The sequence below is a fragment of the Thunnus thynnus genome, chromosome 16, assembly GCF_963924715.1.
Source record: "Thunnus thynnus chromosome 16, fThuThy2.1, whole genome shotgun sequence".
Lineage (NCBI taxonomy): Eukaryota > Metazoa > Chordata > Actinopteri > Scombriformes > Scombridae > Thunnus > Thunnus thynnus.
Window position 1 is genome coordinate 19,490,740 of NC_089532.1, and position 24,292 is coordinate 19,515,031.

The following is a 24,292-nucleotide window of genomic DNA, read 5'->3' on the forward strand; positions in this document are numbered from 1 at the left end:
AGGCAGGCAGGCAGGCAGGCAGGCAGGCAGGCAGGCAGGCAGGCAGGCAGGCGGTGGCCCAGAGGCCTGAGGACCATGTGACCCGCTGTCAGGGTACTGGGTTCATTCAGTGGCTGCTGGCTGCAGCGCTGGCAGCAGCCCAGCTTTTCCACACAGGCCGCAGTAGCAACAGGTCGCTCCCATTAAAACAGCAGCGCTCTGTTGTGGCTCCAGAGCCGGTCTTGTGCATGTGTTGCTTTTTTGGCTGTGGTGTGTGCGCTCAAGTTTGTTTGTGTGATGTATCCCCAATGTGTATGTATAATGTGTGCGTGCCTGTGTCACAGAGTACACACCAAGATGCCGAAGGGATCCAACGGTTTGTGTGATCTCTAGTTTGAATTGCACTCACTGTGCTTTTTCAAATCCCTCTCCAAGATCCTTCCAACATCGACTGTGTGACACAAGCACCACAACCCCACAGCAATAAACAAAAACACAGAGCAAAAATAAACCCTGCTTTCATAAACTCACTTTTGCTCATTGATGGAAGTGAGCAGAATGGCAGTAAAAGGGCGTGTTGATCACACATTCACTGACACATGTGTTTGAGCCTGGGGCTGTACTGATATAACTCGTAGTCTGTCAATAGTCACATCCACTTCCTGTTGTTGTCCCCACCAGTAAGCTGGATGAGGCCACTCAAACAGAGCTCTCTTTTGATGGCTTTACTCTGACGGCGCAGCAGCAGGCAAATTGATTTCAGTCGAGGGTCAGATATTGCCTGGCGCAGTATGTGACATTTTTGTGAACAAGTATGGCAATTGATCATTCTTTTGCTTCAAAGCTTTGCATTCAAAGCTGTCTTTATAGAATACAGAAGTACTGATTGAATCAAAAGGTCAAGTGTTTTTGTTATGATAGCCTCCATGTTTTTAATGTGCAGTTGCTAAGTAACTGACAAATCTATGATGCAGTTTGTTAGGTAGTTAGGTTAATTCTGTCTCCTCATTCACTGTACAGTCATACCTGAGTCTGAGCAGGTCAGACTATTGCTGTAGCTTGATCTTGATAGTTGTTGCACATGTTTAGTTTCTGTACTGCACTTGACACTGTAAATGTGTCGAATGTGTCAATATTTTTTTTTTCTGGTCAGGTCAGGCCTAGTAACATTTCTGTATGCTTCCACCACAGGTCAGGTGTGAATAACAGCAACAACACTCACAGAAGCAGAACAGAAGCGTTATCTACATTCTTTGACAGATTAACAAGCGGTATTCATCCTCACTGTGACCAGCGCGCTTTCTCATCGGAAGTGTATTTTGTTTATCGACAAAGCAATAAACCTCAAAGTCCATATGGTAGCTATTCTGGAGCTTTCAGTCATATGAGATTGATCTTCATCAGAAGACTGGGTTTGGCCAGTTGTTATTGAATTGTAGAAGATAAAAAAACATTTCAGTAGCCATTGGGGATTTGATTCAGGTGATGTAAGATGAACTTGATCAGTTGATAAAACGATCTCATCTCTAGGTCCATTTAGTAGCTTGGAGCTCTTGATCATGTCACACAAGCTTCATGATGTGATGTGGTATTTAAACGTGATAAACATATTTATTTTGTATTTAAACTAGAGAAAATGCCACAACTGTTATGCTGCAAGATAGCAGTGTAATAATCTGTGGTGAATTTTACATGTAATGACTTCTTTTGTGCAAGGAAATAAGATTCATTAAATAGATGACTTTAGCAAAGTTATGCAAATGAGTCAATTTCAAGTTATAAGAGATGTGAAAACCATTTTAGAAATGATGTCTGTGTGTTTGCTGAGCCTGCTGGATTCTACATGTTTTCTGTGATAAAGTGCGAAACACCATAAATGTATAATATAGAGAATTTAATGATCGATGAGTAATTTTGCTCCAAGCACACGCTTCATGTTGGACTTCCCGGTGGCAGACAAAGGTACACTAGAGTGATGCTCTGTTCAGAACGAAGTGTTTAAAAAAAACAATTTTGTTGTCAAACCCTTTTTAAGTTTGTCATCCGGTTTTATCCAAAACATAAATGTGCAAGTGGGATAATAATCCCTGCCACCCCCCTCAGAAACTCACAACCCAAGCACAGAACAAACCAAAACATTGCAATCGTCAAACGACTGAACAAGGGTCCCTCAAATTTTGTACTTTCCTTACCAACTGCTTACAGGATAATAATTTAAAAAATATATAGTTACAAAATTGACATAGGAGCATATGACAAATGTGGTTTAATTAAAAACTTAGCTTTGGCTAAATCATAAGGAGAACAAGCCATGAATCTGCAAATTAAGTTTTAAAATCTCTTATTTATGCAGCCTATGTGAGAATTGTCATCATTTTATAACTCACTGCTGTTCTGGTCATTAGTAGAAAAAAACACTTAATCAATCATGAATGGTTTTGTTTGTGCAACATTCTAATATAGGAGACTTAGACACCTAGCAGTGTTTGAAAGGGACTGTACCTTGGTTTAAGCATATATCCTCCACTAACTGGGCCATAAAGTATCAAGATCTTCTGGATTCCACCACCTCTCCGCTGTGTTGACCTGAGGGTTAATATTCAGACAAGTGGAAAAAAAAAATCTTTCACCTCAATACGGGGCTAATTTTTACTCTTCTTCGACTAATAGGTAACCACAATTGAGAAGGCGGCTGTAAACCCCAGGACCCCGTCTCCAGGCTCCCGCACAGGGCTGAGTGAAGGAAACTTGGGAAACAAAGTGGTGACTCTCCCTGTGGGAATCCTGGATCCTCCATCCTGCCCACCAACATGACCAATGTGGTGATCGTCAAGGAGGGATGGCTGCATAAAAGAGGTAAATGCACGCATAAAGCTTTTGCTATAAACTTAGATTTAATGTCAGTTGTAAAGAGTTTTATTTGTATTTCAATGTAAGTGCACTTGAAGCTTTTCTGTGCTTGAACTTGAGGTAATTACTGACTATTTTCCCTCATCAGTTATGTTCCATGGTTTCTTTTATGTATTGTTTACAATTCAATCAAGATGTAGTACCGTCATCATCACCTCGTATACTAGAAACCCCAACTGTGCAAACTTATGGGTTAACCAAGCTGGCGCAGAGCACAAAATATGCAAAGGCCCTAAAATATGTTCATTATGCAAAAGATTTCAAAATCCCTTGTCGATACACACAAGGGAAATGCATTTTGACTGCAAAACAAACTGTACTTGGTTTAATGGAATACAGGCACATGGCGGTTTTCATGCAGTATATAAACAGGGAATATAATAATAAAGTAAAGTATGCTAGATAAATAACCAATAATTGACATTTTTCACTTTAATATTTGAAATATTTCACAAATCTGCATTACCTTCAATTGAGGTACTTGCATTAGCATGAGTTTGCAGTTGTACGAAATGCCTGAACTGAATAACAAATTATTTAAGGTGATTGATAACTGGGTTAACCTATTTAAACGAGGCATACGCAAAATCTAATATAAAGAGCCATCCAGTTGCAGAGTCCCCAGCGGGCCCCATTTAGCTGCTCTGACAGCGCTGTGTGGCGTGGCGTGGCGTGGCTCTGTGTCAGGCGTGAGTCCTGTTGTTTGGACGAAGAGGCATTCCTCACATACCTGCTGGCTTTGAGCGCTTTATGTGTGCATACTAACTCTGCCTTCGAACTGCGGCTGCCTCACTGAGCCCCACTCCACCACCACCACCACCACCACCACCAGGGTCAAAATAGGATAAGAAACCTCTCCAAATCCACTGAAGGATCTGGGGCCCTGTGCCAAGGAACCTGGCTTTTACTGGAAGAGGGGAAACTAAGACTCTGAGTCAGGGGATAAGGTGATGGGAGCAGGTCACTAGGAGAGCTTCTGGGACTCTGGGGGGAACAGAGTGCCGCTGTGGTGTGTAAGCCCGCGCTCCCCCTCCTCAAGGCTTGGGCTAAGAGCACAACAGACTGCTGTTTTAGAAAAAGGGTCAGCCTGGTTCGGCTCAGTTGGTCTCAGGCGGACACACCCTGGTCCTTCCCGTAAGGATAAAACGCTAGCTGCTATTAGTTTTTCATTAGCTCTCTTGAATATAAATCAATGCTGCAAAGTTAGGAAGTAGGTAACAAAAAACGTATGTAGAAATTTATATTTCATTCATTCATGACTCCCCGCTGCTCTTCATAGAAAATCTACAAGCAAAGTTCACATCATGAATTATATTTCTGTTATGTGTCAGATGCTTTTAGGGTCAGATTGTGTTATTGTGTATGTTCAGGGAAAAACGAGAACAGGAACATCCTTTCTTTGGAAGGGAACATGTAAAATTTGTTTAGCACGACATCAAACATTAAGGCTGAATTGTCATTCATTCTCAGTCTGTAAATTTGTATACTCATTTATTTTTGGTATCAGATTCAGTTCTCTGCGTATCATCTGTATCACAAAACTGGCCCAGGTTCATTTTTCCACACCTTCTGCAGTGCTGATCAGCAAAGAAGATTCTGATAGACAGCTAGTGTAAAATATAACTATAAGAGCGGTCAAATAGTGACTCGTAAGAAAACAGTCAGGTTGTACGGCGGTGAATGTGCACATACGTTCACACATGCATGCACACAGTTCTAGCAGTGACACCCTTCTAGTTGTGACACACACACTAAACAAACAACCCTTCAGGAATAGTGAGTTGGCATGCTTGTCGCAGCCCAGCAGCTGTGCCCTGTGAAATGTCACCCAGTGCCTCTGTGTTTTGATTGGAGGGCGTCCGCCTGCCTCCTTGACAGGAAAGCTTTTAGTGTCGCGTCACTGTCATGCAGTCTTTGCCCCAGAGCCACTGCACAGAAGGTGAACCTGCAGTGGCCCTGTCTCTCTGTCCATCACCTCAGCCAGGCAGCCCCCATTCAACCACTATCCTTCCATGTTGCACCTTGAGTAGAGTTTTTTTGTGTGGTGGCGCCACCCAAGTGACTCACATCTCTATGTGGGCGTAATAATAAATGGCTTATACCACTTCCAAGTGTGTTCAGCATGCTCATTACTCCCATGTGTGCACTCAAAACACCAATTTAATGTTTTACAAAAGATAGCCCTTCATATTTCCATCAACATTTTGTGTGTGTTCCGTGGACCCGGTCTAGCACCGAAATGTGTTCTTATGGGTCTTAACAAAAGCAGGTACAGTTTAAGTGTGGCCTCATCCTCCAGTAATGCCTATTTAATGGTTCTACATGATGAATGGATTTCATGGTGGGCTAGTCACATGCACAGAGCACTGCAGCTCTGGCACTTCAACTAAACACGTCCACGCCACTCACTCTCGCTCTTTGATTCCTGTCTGATTAGTCATGTTCAGCATGCATATGTGAAAGGCTCCTGAAAGAAAGTGGAACAAGCATTGTGCCTTAGTACCTTGTAAAACCCCCAGTAGAGCTAATCTGTCATTAGAGCTCCAGATTCTCAGCCTTGGAGTGCTCTGTACATTTGTTCCAGACAGGCTGCACTCAGTGAGATGATCTCATTCTGAAGGACACACCTTCATACTTTCTCCTTAAGCCTTGCGCTGTAGTAAAGCGTCTGGATTGTGGACACCGCCTGGGATGTGTTGTTGTGGTTGTTATCTCGGATATCTGTTTTTTGGAAGGACAGTGTTGGAATGCAAGACAAAGCAGTCAAATAGGAGAGTACGAGAGTAGAGTAGTCTGGACATACGTATGCAAATGTGTGAATGTGGGGATAGTGTGAAGCATATTTGTTTAGAAGTTACATCGCCAGCAGGACATTACCCAGTGCTCTTATGCACAGACCGCATCGCAAGTACAAGCTTGCAAAAACTCTGTAACTTTGTTGTTACTATCATAACCAGTTGTTATGCGTCCCCAAATGATACTTCCCTTTTAGATCTTTCACAGAGTGCACCCACACACTTTGAATGTGCCTACGGCCTCTAGTGGCCACAGAGACCGAGCAGCATGTTATTTCTTTTTGCAAGTGTGTTTTTCCAAAGTTTCCATCAAAGCCAGAGCATCATCAGACATCAAAGAGGCAGATTGTGGGTTCCCTAGTTTCCAGGGAAGTGCTGCGGCCAAGAACCCAGTGAAGCTCGACAGAACAGCGCTCGCTTGTCCTCCCCTCTTCCCTGGCCCTTGTTTGTTTGACTCATTTGCTCCCTGACAAGTATAAAGAGCCGGCCCCCTCGTTAGGCTAACGAAGGCCGCAACAACTGTTGGATTTGGGTAGCACGCTCAGCTGGCTCCGTCTCATGAGAGGAGGGTTGGAGCGAGAGAGAGAGAGGGAAAGCAAGAGAGCACACCAGTAGAGACAGTGAGGGGAAGATAGTGAGGGGCAGGCAGAGAGAGAGAGAGAGAGACAGAAGTTGTGCAGCGTCTTTGTGATGTTCCCAGAACATTGCTCAGTGACCCAGTCGGCCTCAGGAGAGTGGATGGATGTTGTGTGCGACGTGCCACAGAGACCCTCTCATGGTTTGGTTTGGAGCTCATCAGCTGATTGGGTCCTTTGCTGGTCATGCGGCTGAAGGACACCCATGAGCTGCTCCTCCAAGCGAGACCTTGTTGGTGGTCCAGGAAAGTGCATGAGACTCAGAGACGGAATGGGAGGGAGGGAAAGAGGAGAAAAGAATGCACGGGTTTTGTGAAACACCAGACACAGTAGTCAGTGTAGCTGAAACTTTCTTTTTTTTTTTTTTTTTTTTTTCATCTTTTGAATATCTGTGCCTTGTGCATCTGGTGAGCAGGCCTTGCAACAATTGAGCCAGCATTTTCCACATTTGTATTAGTTTTCACTGTAAGAGCTCAGCAAGGGAATGTGGTGTTCCTGCACTGTTAAAAGCTCTTCAAAGGAGCAGACCCACCTGATTAAGAATGTCTCATGATGCTGCAATGCTGACTGTCTCAGGACTTCAGGATTTTGACTGGCTGCCAGCTCTGCTGCTAGGCTCGCCCAGGCTTCTACACATCCCCTCATTATGGCTGTCATGGGCCACACACTGCAGCAACACACACATTACGTACTGCAGGACTGGAACAATAGCTCATGCAATTTGCTAATAGTTTCACCTACTTTGTGAGGCATTTACAGTCTAAAGTGCAAAAGTCTCAAGTGCACATAAAAATAAGCAAATCATTTTAAATGCATCCCAAAATTATTCTGTTTGTCATCTTGAAGCTTGTGGATGATGTCTTACTGTTATGGAATTACTTTTTTAATTATTAACAAAGTTGTGCAGTGTTTTATTGGTCAAATTTAGAAGTGTGACTACATTAATTTATACGTCAGTTATATACATAATTATATTTTTGTATCCTTTTGTTGTAAGTTCAGTGCTGTTTGCAGCATTTTTGTAACTGAATAATGGCCACTAAACATTAAATAACTGATAATCAAGTCTAAAAAAAACATCAATATAGCAGATGTCTTATCAGCAATTTGCAGAGTTGTAGATTTTATATTGTAGGCTTGTATAATTTATATAGCAAAGTTCAATTTAAAAGCACTTAAGACGCTAGTATATAAAGAAATAGAATCAAAGAGTTACTGATGTTAGGCCACCCTACCAGGCCTACTGGTTAAGACACATACCACATAACCGCAACATCCACGTCTGTGGACCTTCTGTTACATGCCCTACCCATCTCTCTACCCATGTTTCCTGTCTTTCACCTGTCAGATAAAGTCAGTTAAAGAATATCAATAGGAAAATGATTTAAAAAACAAAGCTGAGAGAGAGAAAATGGATTTTTGTAGATGGCAAACAGCGAGTTAGATATCATTTGGTGTTGGGAATTTATTAGTTTGACTGAAAGCAATCATCATACCATGTGTTATTTTTTAATAACTTTTTGCAAATAACTTTCCAACATTGGTGGTTAAGTACTGAGACACAACCCAACTGATCAACAGCAGTGGAAGTTGAAGTGCCAGACAGATCTGGGAGCAGAGCCCCTGTAGGCAGAGTCCAGCAGCAGAGGGTGTCACACCGGGAAGCCAGCGCTCTGGCCGGGTGTCTGGCCGTCAGCACGGACCCCCTGCTCTGGGTAATGGGAAGCAGTTTTCCTGCTAAATGTGGTGGAGAGAAGTAAATTACTGGGGTGCAGCTGTCGGCAGGCAGGCTGGCTGGCATGGTGGGGGGAACCAGGAGGCTGAGAGGAGGTGGCACCTCCACCACTCGCCTCCTCTCACGGCAAGCCCGCTGTGTGCTTACTTTGCTGTGCAGAGTCCGCCTGCTCACCACAACTGTGGTGCTCGGCAGCGCTTTCTGTCTCTGTTGCTCTCCTTCCTTTTTGTCTCTGTCGTTTCCTTGCTGTCTTCATCTCTGTCCTTCCTCTTGTTCTCTTTCATTCTTACTCCCACATTCTTCCTCTTCTCTTAGTCTCTATTAACACCCCCCCTTTTCTTCTTTGCCTCTGCCTGCCCCCTCCAGCTCAACGCCTCTCAGTCCTCCCCCACTTCCAGCGCATGCTACCCGCCCACCACCCCACCACCCTGTTGCTAGGATAATGACCCTGCTGACAACTCAGACCCATGGCGGAAGCGGCTATGGACCAGCGAAAAGCTCCCAGTCTCTGACATCAATCACATCACTGGCACCTCTCTCCAGTTTAGGGAGGGTAGGGGAGACAGAGAGATGAAGGGGATGCTCAGCTGTCTGCAGACTAAGAGTTGACTGTATGCTCAGATATGTGGGCATGTGCATCCTCCACATCAGCTTATTCTGGCACAGGGAACATATTTTGCAAAATATTCAGAGGTTAAATGTATGCCAGTACAAAAAGTTTTAGCGCGCTTTTAGAAGGACGTTGATGTTGATCGTATCAACAGCTGGAGAGAACCTGTCGCTGTAAAAAAAACGGATGCTGTGGAGTTTATTCCTTGTTCGTTTGAGAGTTTTAGATCCTACAGTGTCATTGAGAGTTCATTGGCACTAATTTGCTCTAAATAATGTGTGTTTATTTGTTTGCCATGCAGTAACCCAGTTAACTAATCCATGGACTGCTTGTTTACCCAGGGAGAGGGGGCAAATCTCAGCCCCAGTGTGGCAGGGGGGAACTTCCCACAGTGTCTCTATGGTAATCAGCAGGTGTCACTCACCACGGAGAAGAAGTGAGGGCTTTCTTACAAGCGTGAGAAAGAGGGGCAGCCTCCATTGCGCCCCCCACCCCCCTTGCTTTTTTTTTTTCCCCTGTTGGGGTAGCAGCAGCAACCGCAGTGACAGAGAGAAAGAGAGAGGGATAAGGGGAAGAGACAGAGAGGGCTACATTGGAGGCCGGGGTGGCCCTTCCCCACAACCTGTTGATGCTGCTGCCAATGCCCTGGCAATGGATCCCCCTATCCAGCTGCATGGGAGAGAGAAAGGCCAACAAAAGAGGTTTGGGAAGGAGGGGGGATGTCAGGAAGACATAAAGAGAAGGGGGGAAAAAAATGAAGGAGACCAAACTCCTGGACAGTTTAGGATGGCATGTGAGCCTGGTGCTGCCTTATATGGACACGGTGAGATGGGCAAATGGGTAGATGGGTGTCCGGGCAGCACGAGAGGCCCAGCTCAGAGCTCTGTGGAGGAGGATGGTGGAGGCGGAGTTTGCGGTTGCTGGGGCTCAGTGGTGACCCCTGCATCAGGGAGCCCCCTCTCCTCTGGAGCCGGCGGCCCGTGGCTCATTGAGATGCAGGGCACAGGGTGGCAGGCCGCAGCTGCAGCCTACAGGCAGAACCCGGCAGAAAAGGGCCGAAGGGATGGCGGGGGCGGCTGAGGAAAAACCAACAAAAGGCGCAGCCCCCTCCCCCCTCCTCCCTCGCTTTGGAGTTCTAATTCCCTAATCCTCAACCTCCGCCTACCCCCCCTCTCATCCGATTCTCACCACTCAAACACACACACATACACACATGCACAGTTCATGCAGTTACCACTGGCTCCCTTCCTCTCATCCCCAAGCCATGAATGGCCAGACGGGGACAAAACCCAACAGCAGCCCCCTCAGGAAGTCCAACCACTGGGTGTGGGCACTGAGAGGCGCATTTTGTCTGACGCTCTCTTGGTTCCTCTCACCCTGTGGTGTGTATGTGCGTATTCACCCACATACAGTGTGAGTGTGTGTGTGTGTATGGTTTATCTCATGCCAGATGACTAAGGTGGCATGAGAAATCTCTGTTTTAAGATTATTGTTTTGGATTTTTTATTAAAACCCCTCAAAGTAGTAAAAAAGCTGAGATAGAACAAGGGGCGAGAGAAAGAGATGATATACAGCAGAGCTGTTAGTTTGGACACATTGTAAGGACACTGTGGCCTCTCTTTTTGGGGGCGGCACGATGAATGCTGCTTGATGCGCCTTATTAAAAGCCAACAAGCCACAGCAGCTGGGACCTCAACATTCCTGTCGTTGTCATGTAGAGACGAACAGAACAGGACGCTCCTCGGAATCAGCCACTAACCTCTGTCACTCTCTGTCCTCTTTCTCTCTCTGCCTCTTGTGTCTAAAGCTGTCCACATTTTTCCCTCTTTTATTTATTGACTCCTCAATGGCCAGCCCTTACTGTTAAGGCCTTTTAATCCAAGTTGACTTGCAAATGGCTTCAGCATCGAAAGGAAGCACTATTGTAAATTTTAATCCCTTTAATCCCTCTTTTTTTTTCTCACTTAAAGGATCAGGTGAAACTTTTAGATTTGTGAAATTGCATTCTCTTAGTCCAGCATCTGGAGTAGAACGATTCACTTGAATTAACTTTAATTAAGAGATGTCTTGTGATACAGGTTTACCTCTGTCCTCATGCAAACTCTGATGGGGTACCTTGTTGGATCACAAACCGTTATGCGCAGACTTTATACAGTACTTATGATTTGTCACACATGCACACATAAGCAAACAAGACAATGCTCCATCATGTGCAGCTGTGGCGGAACCTGTTCTTCCCCCACTGTACCTTGATGTGAGCGTGTGTGTGTGTGTGTGTGTGTGTGTGTGTTTGGGGTATAGAGGGCGTGGCAGTGGCAGCCTGGAGCTGTCCGCACACAGGGCCATGCAGCAGTTGGCAAATAAAGATGAATTCTGTTGTGTTTGGCAGCGGTTCTTCGTTCATTATTTTCCACTTTGCCCAGCGCGCATCCCAGACCTCAGCAGCTGCTTGTCATGTAAAGACACTCTATCAGGCCCTGACAGCTCCTCCCATGCACACACATACACACAGTGCACATGGATCATACACACTTCAGTTGTGCTCACACCCCCCACTCGCAGTCCTACATATGTGGGGAACATATGTAGTGATCTGTCTCACTACCACTCTGCTCAGCACAACTCTTTGCACACTGCGTAGCTTTCTCATCCCCTCTAGTTCTCTCATCTCTCATCTGGTGTCAAATCAGTCTTCCTATTCCTCTGTCCTTCCCCCCAATTTCATTGAGTTCAGCCACATGTCTGCTGTCACACTGTACTTTTATTAGAACAGCTTTGATTCTGGGGCACAGCATTTAGTGTGTTTCCTCCATAGCTAAGTGTGTCTGTCTGTCTCGGCATTTACAGTCAGACACTTGAAGCAGGTTTTATCTTATCTAGGTTGTGGTCAGTCTGTCTATTGGCCAGTTTCCTGTTTTGGAGAACACTTTGACATCAAACAGGTTTAGTTTACAGGAACGCTGTGATGATGAACTGACTTAAAAGCAGAAGGCTCTCCTGTGTTGTTATGAGGCCCATTGTCCTTTGTCAGCAGTCTACACTGTGTTTCTCACTGTACACAGGATGTATTTATGGTCTACTCTGCAAAGCATTGAAGTCAAGCATACAATTTTGAAAGCTAGCATCAGAAATTTTATATAATATTAAATAAGTGAAAATATTTGGCCTTGATTTATTTTGCTGGTCTCTATTATAGTTGCATAACACTCCTTTTGCCTAGTAAATGTAGCAATGTAGTCCTTTTTCTACATTTACTCACCTAAATGTGTGTTCGAGTCAACAAAAAAAATGCAAAAAGCATAACTGTTATTTTCACTGTCACATCATGTCAGCGCATAAGTAAGCCACGCTGCGGAAAGTAGAACTGAATAAGAGTAGAAGAGGAAATGGGTGTAAATAGGAAGCTGACAAGGGTCATCTTTGTTGTTTATGCAGACTGTTTGCGGGGGGTTGCACTGCAGAGTGCCGAAGATATACACATACACAGACAACCGGATATGGCTGCTTCCACTGTTGTCATGTGACCAGGTTTGTGTGGTTAGAGACGAGGAAGTTGCTGTGTCCTCCTGTCTAGAAAGAACGTGTTCAAGTCAAAGATTTGGTTTGCTAATGTGGAGTTTCTCAATAGGTGGCTTTTCTTGGTGCCACATCCCTACGACATTCTATTGATGTCAAAGACGTGTGTGTCTGTGTCGAAAAAGATGATGAAAACCTTGCACAAACTGTTTTTCTTTTCTATATCCTCATGTGGGAATTGTGATTTTTTTTTTTTTTTTTCAGTTTTTGTAGTCACTGTATCAAAGTAGCTGTTTCACTAATCACAGGCCGGGTTTAGACCCTCAGTGTCACATTCCTTCATGAGCTTGTTTACCTCCTTGTGTGCTGTATGGGGCCTTTGTCATAATGCCCTTTCTATCACAATTACATAATTCAGGTACAGTGACAGTGGTCAGAGGAGTCTAGTGACTAAGAATGGTGAGCTTGCATCGTCATCTGTCTGACATCCATGTGACCGAGCCCACCTCAGTGTTGGAGAATGTCTAGCTGATGCACGCCAAGCCATGCAACGCTGCGTCATGTATGACCACCCATGCTACTTCTGGTGGGTGCTGTGCGTCACTAGGGGGCTGGCAGGAAGAGCTGAAAGCCTTCCAAACTGAATGTTGTTGTCACTCATTACACACAAATAACCTTCAGTGCCTACAGGCAGTGCACACAAAGAAATTTATTTACACACAAGCACATACATGCGTAAACATAAACACCTGCCTCTGCCCATCAGGATCTGAATTCTATAGTGTAAGTAAGGACTCTACTCAGTCTGGATGTGATTTGCTGCATTCCAGCTGCCAAACCAAAACTTCTAAACTGAAAGTTTAGACTCCACCGGCCAGACAAGCGTGGACGTTGTGCCTTCATCTGGTGTCACGGTGTCAGGTAGGGAGCTCATTATGTTGGCTCTGCATTGTGCACATACTGTCCTCAGTGTGGGCTGGCATGGACTATAGCTGGGGGATATGGGTCAGCCAAAACCTGACCACAGAGAGAGGCACCAGCTGGGGCCCAGCTGAGGAAAACAAGGCTCGGTGCGGAGGGCTCAGGAGACTTTCTGGCCGCAGTGTGAAAGATTAAGGCAACTAATGTTTGTGTTGAACGGGCTCTAGGTTTAATTCCCAGCTGATACTTGTATGAGTACATGTACTCTTTTGCGCTTTGATGATTTAGATTTTTATGCTATCCATGTCCGCAAGCGCCAAGGTGCTGAAGTAAGGAAGTCTGGTTGTCTTGAAGGCTTGTGATAAATAACACTACGCATGTGTATTCTCTGGAGATCAGCACACACATGGGTGACTGATGTGGAAGTTGATTGGTGAAGCTTGTAGTTTAAAACAGACAAACGACTCATCACAGTAATTGCGTTACATTGAAACAGGCATGAGGGAAATCCACCAAACGGATTCCTGCCGGTGTGTATTTCAATTAGGACAGCACATCTAATATGAGTGGCTTTGTCGGAAGGCTGTGAGAAAAGGCAATCTGATGTCTGACAAAGTCGAGCTAATTTCTAAATGAGATATGTTTGGTGTGAAAACACTTACTCTGCAGAAAACTGGATGAAAAATCTCCTCCGGTGCCATGATGAAAAATGTAATAAGGTATTGGACATCTGCTGTGGATTGAAGACTAAAGTATATTGTGCTCTGGGGCAGATGTTTCCTCTAGAGTGGTGATTGGTGCCACCACCTTGCCAGTTGCGGTAAATCAGGTGTTTTTACACTTGGGTGTTTGCTTTGGGTTTAATGACTTTATACTCTGCTAGAAGGTGATGTAAAGAGTGTTTTACAAGGCTTTCATCCTGCTGTATGTGATCAACTTTGCTAGAATGGTTGTACTTTTCTAAAGTGTCCTTGTCCTTTCCTCCCCTCCTTTTATCTCGACAGAGAAAAGCCATATGGAGGATGTCCTATTAGGGTTGGCTGCTCGTGTCGTCACTTTCTCAAAAAATGTTGAAAAGAAGCGACAAGAGGAAGTTCATAATTTCGAGGTGTCAAAAGTGACAAATCTCGACAAGTGACGTTCAGTCAGAGTAAATTATTTTCCTCTCCTTAAATATTTTATAAGGACACACACTAAACAGAGGCGACATTACAAGTTGCTGTTTGTTCTGCATCGTCTCAAACTGATCAGTTTCATCAGTCAGAAGTGTGTGTTTGAAAGAGGGTAACAGAAGCTCATATTGACAGATCTCCTATCCCTCCCCTACAGACACAAACACACACACACACACACACACACATCCTCTGTCTCTCACACATGCACACCACACTTCTGTGTTGGAGGAAATGGGGCAATTAAGGACAGCTTGCTACGGCTCTGCATGGGGTTAATATGCGGCTCCGTAATTAAAAATAAATTACATTTTTCCTGTATAAATATTCAAGTCCCACTCCACTGTGTGCCACTGCCTTGTTATGGTATGTAAGCTATTTTTTTCCCCCCGTCTGCAAAACATCTGGCACAACATTTCCTGAAGCATCACCGGAATAAATTGAGTTTTGTCTGCCTACGAGAGATTCATTTGTGTGATGCTAGTGTGTCTAAGTGAATGGGATGGACATGCATGGCCTGAGGTTATGGGTGTTGTCTAGAAAATGGGAATTGTGGGAGGTTTTTATTTGAAAATCAGATTGAGGTTTGGGCAGACACGATGCTGGTGTTACAAAAAGATTGATAGCAAAGAGACAAAAAAAAAAGTGGCTGCGGTTGATGATACGTTAAACTGCATTTACAGACTAGACTCAGATTCTAAACTTGAACTTGCCAGCTCAAGGAAATGGTGGGAGAAAGTTTTTAGACAGTTTGAATGTTCCCTGAGAATCTATCTAGAGTGCAAATCACTGCTGGAAAGGGGACAGACGGGGCAGGGGGAAAGGGTCCTGACTCCTACTAAAACCACCATTTGTCCTGCAGCTGACCTACACTAAAAGAAAGACGGTGACAAGATGGTCATTTTAGGGAGCCCTAGTGAACAGCATAGTAATTAGATTGCAGGAAATGGGTTGCACCTCTGGGAATTTAAACAGAAAGAGAGAGGACGACATAGTTCTGTCATTAATCACGAAGCCACAATGTAAACAAAATGGTTGTGCACTGGTCGGCATTTTGAGCGTGGAAGCACGTTCTCTCAACGTGCATCATGAATTGTTTTTTGAGCAGAAACTCTGAAAGTCTTTAGTCACAAGTTGTTTAATTTTCTCTCCTGTTATTCAACAATCCCCTTCAATCTCTTTCTCATATCAGGAGAATACATCAAGACCTGGAGGCCAAGGTATTTTCTCCTGAAGAGTGATGGTACATTCATTGGCTACAAAGAGCGACCGCAAGATGTTGACCAGCTGGAAACCCCCTTAAATAACTTCTCTGTAGCACGTGAGTATCTGCTTCAGAGAAACCACTACATTTTTTCCCCTCTGTTTCTTGGCAGCTATTTTTTACTGGTTTTGTTTGCTGCTTTCCTGTTTTTACTTGCATTGTTATAACCAATATGTTCACATACTTGTTTTACATTTACCTCAGCTGTATACCCGCTTTGAAAAGTAATTATTAACAGGAAAAAATGTTCTTAAAAACTTTGTCCAAGTGCCTATTAGGTAAAGGTATGAAAGTGAGTCGTCTCTAATAATATGATGGCGTATCTCTTTATCATTGCATGTCACTTTTTAAATGATTATGAATAGAAACATTAGCAATTTGGCTGTAGTATCGTCTCAGCAGCATCTCTGCAAGTTTCTTTCAATAGGGGCACCGCTCCAAGGCAAAAAGCAAGCTGAACACGCACGCAAGATGTCTGGCTCCTGACATTAATACATTGGACGCCTCCTCTCTGTATGCATCCTTCCCGGCTCCCTGAAAATAACAACAGAAAATGCCCAGAGCAGCGCAGCCCACTCCATCTTCACATCAGAGAAAGTTGCTGTGATAAGCTGTGCGAATGACTGAACACAGCAATTAGAGAGCATACTGTTTGTTTAACAAAATGTTTCCTCTCCGACACTCTCGAGTTATTGTGGCTATTAGTCGCCTGATTTCAAGTATTTATGAGGCGCTGTCTCCATCAGCGGTGGCTTTGGTTTTTGTCACCGCTGCGACCCCACCGCAGAGGACACATGGTGTGTCGCTGCTGACGAGGCTGCTGCAGCTGGATTACATATTCACCCCGATGGAGCCATGTTGGATCTCAGTGGTGGTCCACTCCCCTGCCCTCCATCTATCAGGCAGAGGCCATTTTGTGTCACTTTCTGACATATTTGCTGACATGTTTCATTTGGTAACAGATGTTAATGCCAAGGAGGTGCAGATGGAAATCTCTGCTTTCTAAATTCCGTTATTAGACTGATGTGAGTAATTGTTTTGCAAACTGCTTACAAGACAATCATTTGCTGGAAAAGTGTGAGAATTTAAGAAAATTGAGAAAAGGGGATTTGCTTTATAAAAATCTTTAATTTCAGTGCTTTGTGAAAAATGTGTTTCAGTCATTTTCAAAGCGTGGCAATATTTTGCAGTAAAGTATATTTGAAAAAAGCAAATCTTTGCAAATTTGTAAATTGGACTGAATTAAATAATAGGTGTATTTATTCATTCCCTAATTGTAAAGAATCCTGTTTTATTTGATACTACACAGATTTCAAACTATTATCAAAACCCATATCAGCAAATGTTAAGTTTGGGGCTGTCAAGTTAAAGATCAGAGTTGTTTTCCTCTACCAAAGTGCACCTGTTCTTCTCCAAATTGGCCAACAGTGTCTGTTAGGGTGGCGATAAAGATAAATGGCTATAACTGTGGGTCTGTCTCTCCCCTCTGCTCCCCTACACACTGGCCCTTCTCTCCGTCTATCTCCCCTCCCTCCCTGGCTGTGGTCAGAGTGCCAGCTGATGAAGACGGAACGGCCCAAGTCCAACACATTTATCATTCGCTGCCTGCAGTGGACCACTGTCATCGAGCGTACCTTCCACGTGGAGACCCCCGAGGAGAGGCAAGCGAGAAGCACACACCTCTTAACTTGCAGAGCAGTAAAAGACAAATCATTTACATGCAGAGAATTTGCCTGTTGCTAGAAAGCAGTTTAGCAGTTCAAGAGCTCTGTTTTTCTAGCATGTAGACACACACACAATTATACACATTTAATCATTGTTATGCTCTCGCACAAGGTCCACTGGCTATTGGCAGAACTCACACTTGAAATTGCCTTCCTGTTGATAAGAAGACAATTATGTGATTGGGCTGCTGGGCTTGCATGATGGTAAATGGGCTGATGTAATCTTTATGCTGCCTGTGCCTCCCTCAGGGAAGAATGGACTAAAGCCATCCAGGCAGTGGCTGAAGGCCTGCAGAAACAAGAGGAGGAGATGATGGACTCCTCTCCGGACCCCATGGACATGGAGGTCTACCTGACCAAACCCAGGCAAAAAGTGGTACGGCCCATTTACACTCTTCTGTGTTTATTGACACATGTCAGTGTCCATTAACATAAACTTTCAACTCAACCACCTTTATTCCTTCTCACCCAAAGTGTATCTTATTCCTCAACTCTGCCTTGTCTTTTTTTGCTCTTACACCACTTAAGCCCACCTTCCTTCACCTCTGCCCAATTTCTTTTTACTTTCCAAACATCAGTCGTGGGTGGCTTAGCACCAGATTGCATGTCCACTGGGTTTCACAACCCCCACATGTGTCATGACATAAAGGTCCAAGGCCACCGGATTGGATGTCCTCCACACAACCATTTCCAACATTCTCCTTAGCATCAGGGTCAAAGGTTAACTGAGACACAACCACATATAGGCCAAACCATTAGTGGAGTGGAAATTGCATGGTGCGCAAAATAGTGCCTTAAATGCTTCTGTGCTGTTGTCAGTGGGATTGTGTGTCCTGGCTAGTTAAAGCATGAGTTTGTTAATGCTTCTGTTTGTAACCAGACGCCACTTTCTCTCCTCTGGCTCTCCAGACTATGCACGACTTTGAATACCTCAAACTCCTGGGAAAAGGCACTTTTGGCAAAGTTATCCTGGTAAAGGAGAAGGCCACAGGACGCTACTACGCCATGAAGATCCTGAAAAAGGAGGTGATCGTAGCAAAAGTGAGTGGTTGCCAGTGAGCAAGTAAAGGGGAGAAAACACTCTGGGGGGAGGGCAGTGGAGCAATGACTGATATCTAAATGGTTAGGCATTGTGAGAGTTGCACAAACACTCTTTGTGGCTTTTTTTTCTTCTTCTTCTTCAGGATGAAGTGGCGCACACACTCACAGAGAACAGAGTCCTCCAGAATTCAAAGCATCCGTTCTTGACAGTAAGGATCCCCTCCATATACCTATACCAAACCTTATTTTAACTCGCAGAGATCCTCAGTAGCCCCTTCAATCCAACCCAGCAGCATCCATTCAGAAAACAGGGGCATTTTTACCAGGAATGTTTTGAAGAGCTGTTCTTACAAAGGCTGCAGTCGAGCCAGGCCTTTTTATAGCAACACTGGACGTCCTTTCTATCAGTTAACCCTTTCTCTATAAGTCTGAGATGGGCTCCATCGAAAAGCTCCTTCAAAATAAGTGGTGGGTGGGAGCAACACATAATGCGATGTGCTCAGTGCAATGAATGGAACCAATGTTTGTTGTTAAAAAGCTTCAACACACTGGAAATACTATGCTGTAGTTTTTCTAATTCTATTCTTATCAGACTTTTGTTTTAAAATGTTGCTTATGGGGAAACGCTGCACTTTTGCACTATTGCACTACTCTTTGTTGTTATGTTTCATTTTACAACCAGCTGTTTAAATGCCAGCTTCCCCTTGACTTAGCTAGAAACATCATCAAGTTCTGCTTTGAGCATTTTTGTTCTTTGTGTGCAGGGCCTGAAATACTCCTTCCAGACACATGACCGCTTGTGCTTTGTCATGGAGTATGCAAACGGCGGTGAGGTAAACCATCTTAATCATCAGTAAATGTTCACCTGTGGCTGTGACAGAATACTTGTGAACTTAAACTGTTTCTATTTTCCCTGGACTCACCAACTCTCTCTTCATCTGTCCTCTGCCCCCTCACTGTCAATCTCCCCTGTTTCCCTTCAGCTTTTCTTCCATTTGTCAAGGGACCGGGTATTCTCAGAGGAGCGGGCACGGTTCTACGGTGCAGAGATAGTGTCAGCTCTTGACTACCTGCATGCCGAAAGAAACGTGGTCTATCGAGATCTAAAGGTAGGTGGGGAAACGTGATTTCTCTCTCTGATACTCACTGTCAGCCTCACTCCTCTGTCTTTCTCCTTTCCCCCCTTCCCTTCATTTCTCCCTCGGCAAGATATAAATAGGATTTGCCTCCATCCAGAGTGGTGGCAGTGGCTGGGGCCTATTGATCCGCCTACCCCCAGATCAGTCTCCAGATCTCACTGCAGCTGGAGGCTCGGTCCATACGCTTACTGCAGCTAGACAGAAATAACCACCAGTCCAATTTGAACAGATAGCCGCCGCTTCCTATTTTAGCACGCATATGTGTTCTCAGTCGCTATATTTGTACACTTTGTTTGTGATTGATGTCATTTTATGTGCAGGCAGTACAGCACCAGAGAGATAATGTCCAGCATCATCCTAAAATAAAGAAGTTGCAAAGTCTCAGCTGCTTCTTTTTCAATGTTTGAGTTCAAAAGCTGAACAAAATTTTAATACTCTAAAGATGAGATCAGTGATGTATACTCCTCCTACACCCATGTTTGGATGTAGGAGGGCTTTGGGGGGTTATCAGTGCAGCAATTGGCATCTGTAGCCCTACTACTTCCAGCTGATAAAACTATACCAGCCAGGTCAGCACAGCACTGTCTTCCCTCCCTCCTTTCCCTCCCTCCCTCCCTCCCTTCCTCCCTCGCTCCCTCCCTTGGGTTTATGAGGCAGGCTCCCAGCCTGCTAGGGTTCTCCTGAAAATGCCAGGGTAGCAGGATTGGAGGATGTGCTGACTCTGGCCGGGCACTGCTGGCCACGTGTGAGCTACAGCTGCCAGGTGACTTTAACTGAGAGAGAGAGAGAGAGAGGACACACAGATATTAATAGGCCATGCAACCTCAAGTCATGACACTGCATCATGCACATCCTTCAGGCCTTTAGGTCATTTAACCTGTACATTTTAGCACAAGGTACGTTTCTGTCCACTTGTGTTTATGCACATTTTCAATTTGTGCATAATAAAACTTCAGTTTAAATGCCAGAATTTAAAAAAGGCCATAATTTCACTGGGCTGAAGTGGAAAAAGTTGCCATATTGAAAAAGAGAAAATGCAATAATGGCTGACTGAAACGGATTTTCAAAAGTAGTTGTTACGTCAACACTGATTCCTGTAACTTACTACAATTACAGGTGTACAATTAAGTTAACATGCTTCTTCTTTCTGTTTCCCCCTCAGCTGGAAAACCTCATGCTGGATAAAGATGGACACATAAAGATCACAGACTTCGGCCTGTGTAAGGAAGGGATCAAAGATGGCGCCACCATGAAAACCTTCTGTGGGACACCAGAGTACCTGGCACCTGAGGTAACAACAGTGATTCACTCTACCTGAGATAATGATGTCTTTCTTTCATGTCCTCATTCACTGTATGGAAGAATCTGGATTGAAGTTTCTTCTTTAATTCTTCACCTGTCTGTATGTTACCTATTGGATAGATGTTTTTATCGAGAGCTCAAATCTTTGTTGACTGTGATGGAGTGTAACAAAAGTAAACAAAAAATAAAGTGAGATCATTTTGATTGGAGAAATGTGGAGCCCAATAATGAATGCTAGTCCACATGAGACATGAGTAGATTCCAAACAAAAATGCAGCGTGTGTTGTTGGACATCAGTGAATAAGAAGCATGTGGAAGAAAGGGCAGCTGTCCCAAAATGCCTTTCTAATCTCCAGCTGAAGTCTGTGAGTTAATGAGTGTGCCGTGTGCCCAGGGCAGGGCAGCCTGCTCTCATATTTGCTGTATGAAGAGGGGTGTGGCTACTCCCTATTGCGTGCAGGTATGACAAGTGTTGGACTGGGCTGTGTAACTTGATATTGCATTGTGTGTGTGTGGGCGGTGTTTATGTGAGAGTAAGAACATGAGTGTTTGCTCTAGCCCCTTGCCTGTTGCCGTAAAAATGTTTTCCGGGAGAAGGGTGTCCATGTTGACACAGTTGTCGTATCGTTGTTTTTAGCCTCCATTTGGAATTTTCTGGTTAGGGGAGGAGGAGGGGTGATTGGCTGACAGCACTTCAGGAAACGTGAGCTTCCACCCCTGGAAAAAAAAAAAAAAAAGACCACATTGGCTACAGCTGTTGTGTGGAACCAGGAGAGCCACAGACCCACGGCTGCTGGGATGCCTCGGCTGACCTGGGCAGAGCCAGAGGCGGTGTGAGCACGCAATCCCACAGTCTTTCAGGCTGCCGCAATGGAACACATACCTGTCATTTTCATCAGTCAGACCAAACCTCCCTCTAACCATGAGCATCAAGACATCAAGGCAAAAGCCCGGGCTGGTCTAGTATCTGAATATTTACTCCCTCACACCTGTATAAACATACAAAACTGTATGTTATCTATACATTCGCTTATCAGTTTTTTAAAATTCCTACGAGCCCCACCTGTCCATCCCAAACTCTCCCCGGACCGGCTCTCTCCTCCACAGAGAGGCACAGTGTATGACAGCTCCAGCCTCAGCGGCGGAAAGCAGGGAGACATCAGGGGGCGTTACCATGGCAACAGGGTCGCTGGCGAGCGTCTCTATGGAGTGCGGGCCAGGCAGTGTTACAGGTTGTTCTGCAGTAAACAATGACCTTGTTGTGTGAGCTGCACAGGAATGCTGTAACGTCTGGGAATATTCCACCCCGAGCACAGGGGAGGGAGAGGAGGGAGAGACCCAATCTGTAAAGCCTGACCAGTTTGTCTCTGAAGTAAGGAGCGGGACAAATTCTCTTTGTCACTTTTATTAATTAGTTACAAAAAGAAAACCATTGACTGAGGGAATTGGCTTTTAGGGAATATCTACTAAGAAAAATGTGGACAGGTTTAATCTAGCCACTGAAACTGATCTGGATTCATGAGTTTAGAAGATTAATGGCTGTCAGAGCAGAAGTTTGTGAGCAAAAAAAAACTCCACTATACAGAGTAGAGTCCTGGAACAGCAGCAAGTGTTTGTGCCTTTTATCCTCCATCCCCTCACTTTCTCCACCCCCTGTTTCTGCTCCTTTGGGGCAGTGTAATAGTATTAGTTTGGGGCTGGGGCCCAAGCAGGCAGGCAAGCAGTCCTGGTTACGTATATGAGGGATGAGCTTGGCTCCTGCGCTCCTGGCAGCTTCACAGCTGTGGCGCTCTTCTACATATATGGGGCAGCTGCGGGCCCAGCTGTCGCACGGTGTGAATCACACGACAGCAGCGCTGGAAATAGAGACGGCCCAGTAATCCTAGCCCCACACCGGCTTCACGTTACTCCCCCTGCCCTCTCAGTCCTCCTCCTCGATGCTCACCACTCACTGCAGCGCCAGGCGGCACGGCGTGCCCACAGACACATACACGGCTGCGCGCACGCACACACACAGTAGTTTTGTTCCTTTTACGGACACATCCGTCCATCTGTTTTCCAGGACCCTCTCTCCTGGCCTGTGCGCTGTTGTGTCCATATCTAATTCTATTAATCCACCCATGTCTTTTACCGAAGTTGCTATTCTTAGGTCTGAATTGCCTAGCATCACGCTGCTTGTTTAAGAGAACAGACTGTTCTCCTTGTCTTGATTTCACCTTCAACATCCGCCTGGAGAGGTAGAATCCAGTACATGTCCCTAGAGACCTTGGAACAACTCCGCTCAGCAGCACATTAGTCATGCAACAGGTTGCGCTGTTCAGTAAGCACAACACTGAAGGAGTTTGTCTCATTAAGAACTGTTGAGAAAAGTAATCTTATGGAAATAATAAATTACCAAATATTTCCATTCCTGTGATGGTTGTATGGTTGTGTTCATTGAACAGTCTGTTTGTAAGACCCTGGTTTGTGTTTGTTGCTCCACGTTTTGCTTATTTAAGCGACCCACACCTCTGCTGCTTGTTGATCTGTATGTGTGTGTTTGTGTATGTGTGGAAGGCCCTGTGGTGATTAAATATGCAGGGCTCCAGGGGAAACACTATCCTTGCTCCTAATGTGAGATGTGAGTCAGTGTTGGCTGGGGCTGCCTCAAAATCCCAAACCAGGGGGGAGAGCAGGTGATTTTGGTGGGGGCGGGGTGATGGGGGCAAACCAGTTGCTTTAGGGTTTGTATATTCAGCCGAAAGACCTGCTGTCTTCACAACCTTCTGATGTCCAAACATAAATGTAATGGGGCTAATTAGGGTTTTTTTGTACTATATATTAAGGCAATATGTTTGAAAACTGCAAGATCTACATACTATATACCCTCGCGAATATCCCAACAGTTGCATTAAATAAACTTTCACCCCACTGCCAACCACCTAGGTGCTAGAAGACAACGACTATGGCCGTGCCGTGGACTGGTGGGGTCTGGGAGTGGTGATGTACGAGATGATGTGCGGCAGACTGCCCTTCTACAACCAGGACCATGAGAAGTTGTTTGAGCTCATCCTCATGGAAGACATCCGCTTCCCCCGGACACTCGGTCCCGAGGCACGCTCGCTGCTCTCTGGCCTTCTCAAGAAAGACCCAATGCAGAGGTGGAAAAGTGCAAATAGATTGATTCAATGTGACAAGAAAATGATCAGCAGTTAGAAATTTGTATATTTATTGATATTTATCTTGTCATAACACATTTTGCGTTGATCTTCCAGGTTAGGTGGCGGTCCTGACGATGCCAAGGAAATCATGCAGCACAAGTTCTTTGCCGGGATTGAATGGCAAGATGTTTATGAGAAGAAGGTCAGTTTCTAAGATGCTCACACTGTTCTTGTACACGATGTTCTTCCTCATTCTTAGTGCATTGTCATCACTGAAATGACACCAAACTCCCCTCCCAGGGATCAATAAAGTTACGTCAATCGAAGCACCAGCATCTAGAAAAGATGTAGATTGTCATCAGACTGACAACTGTTACCAAACTGACTGTTGACGCTGATGTGCTGATAT

The 24,292-nt window shown here is 44.8% G+C and overlaps 1 protein-coding gene across 4 annotated transcripts in view; it reads left to right on the plus strand.

The window, feature by feature from the left end:
* The window catches only part of akt1 (v-akt murine thymoma viral oncogene homolog 1), a 29,017-nt gene that overhangs the window by 2,669 nt on the left and 2,056 nt on the right, over positions 1–24,292 (plus strand). For all 4 annotated transcript variants that reach the window (XM_067613487.1, XM_067613486.1, XM_067613485.1 and 1 more), the window contains 11 exons: positions 2,650–2,835; positions 15,466–15,594; positions 17,087–17,198; positions 17,511–17,637; positions 18,171–18,302; positions 18,446–18,511; positions 19,067–19,135; positions 19,286–19,411; positions 20,604–20,732; positions 23,669–23,883; positions 23,998–24,085. In XM_067613487.1, coding sequence (XP_067469588.1) covers positions 2,790–2,835; positions 15,466–15,594; positions 17,087–17,198; positions 17,511–17,637; positions 18,171–18,302; positions 18,446–18,511; positions 19,067–19,135; positions 19,286–19,411; positions 20,604–20,732; positions 23,669–23,883; positions 23,998–24,085 — 1,239 coding nt within the window. In that variant the 5' untranslated portion in view covers positions 2,650–2,789. The remainder of the gene's footprint in view (positions 1–2,649; positions 2,836–15,465; positions 15,595–17,086; positions 17,199–17,510; positions 17,638–18,170; positions 18,303–18,445; positions 18,512–19,066; positions 19,136–19,285; positions 19,412–20,603; positions 20,733–23,668; positions 23,884–23,997; positions 24,086–24,292) is intronic.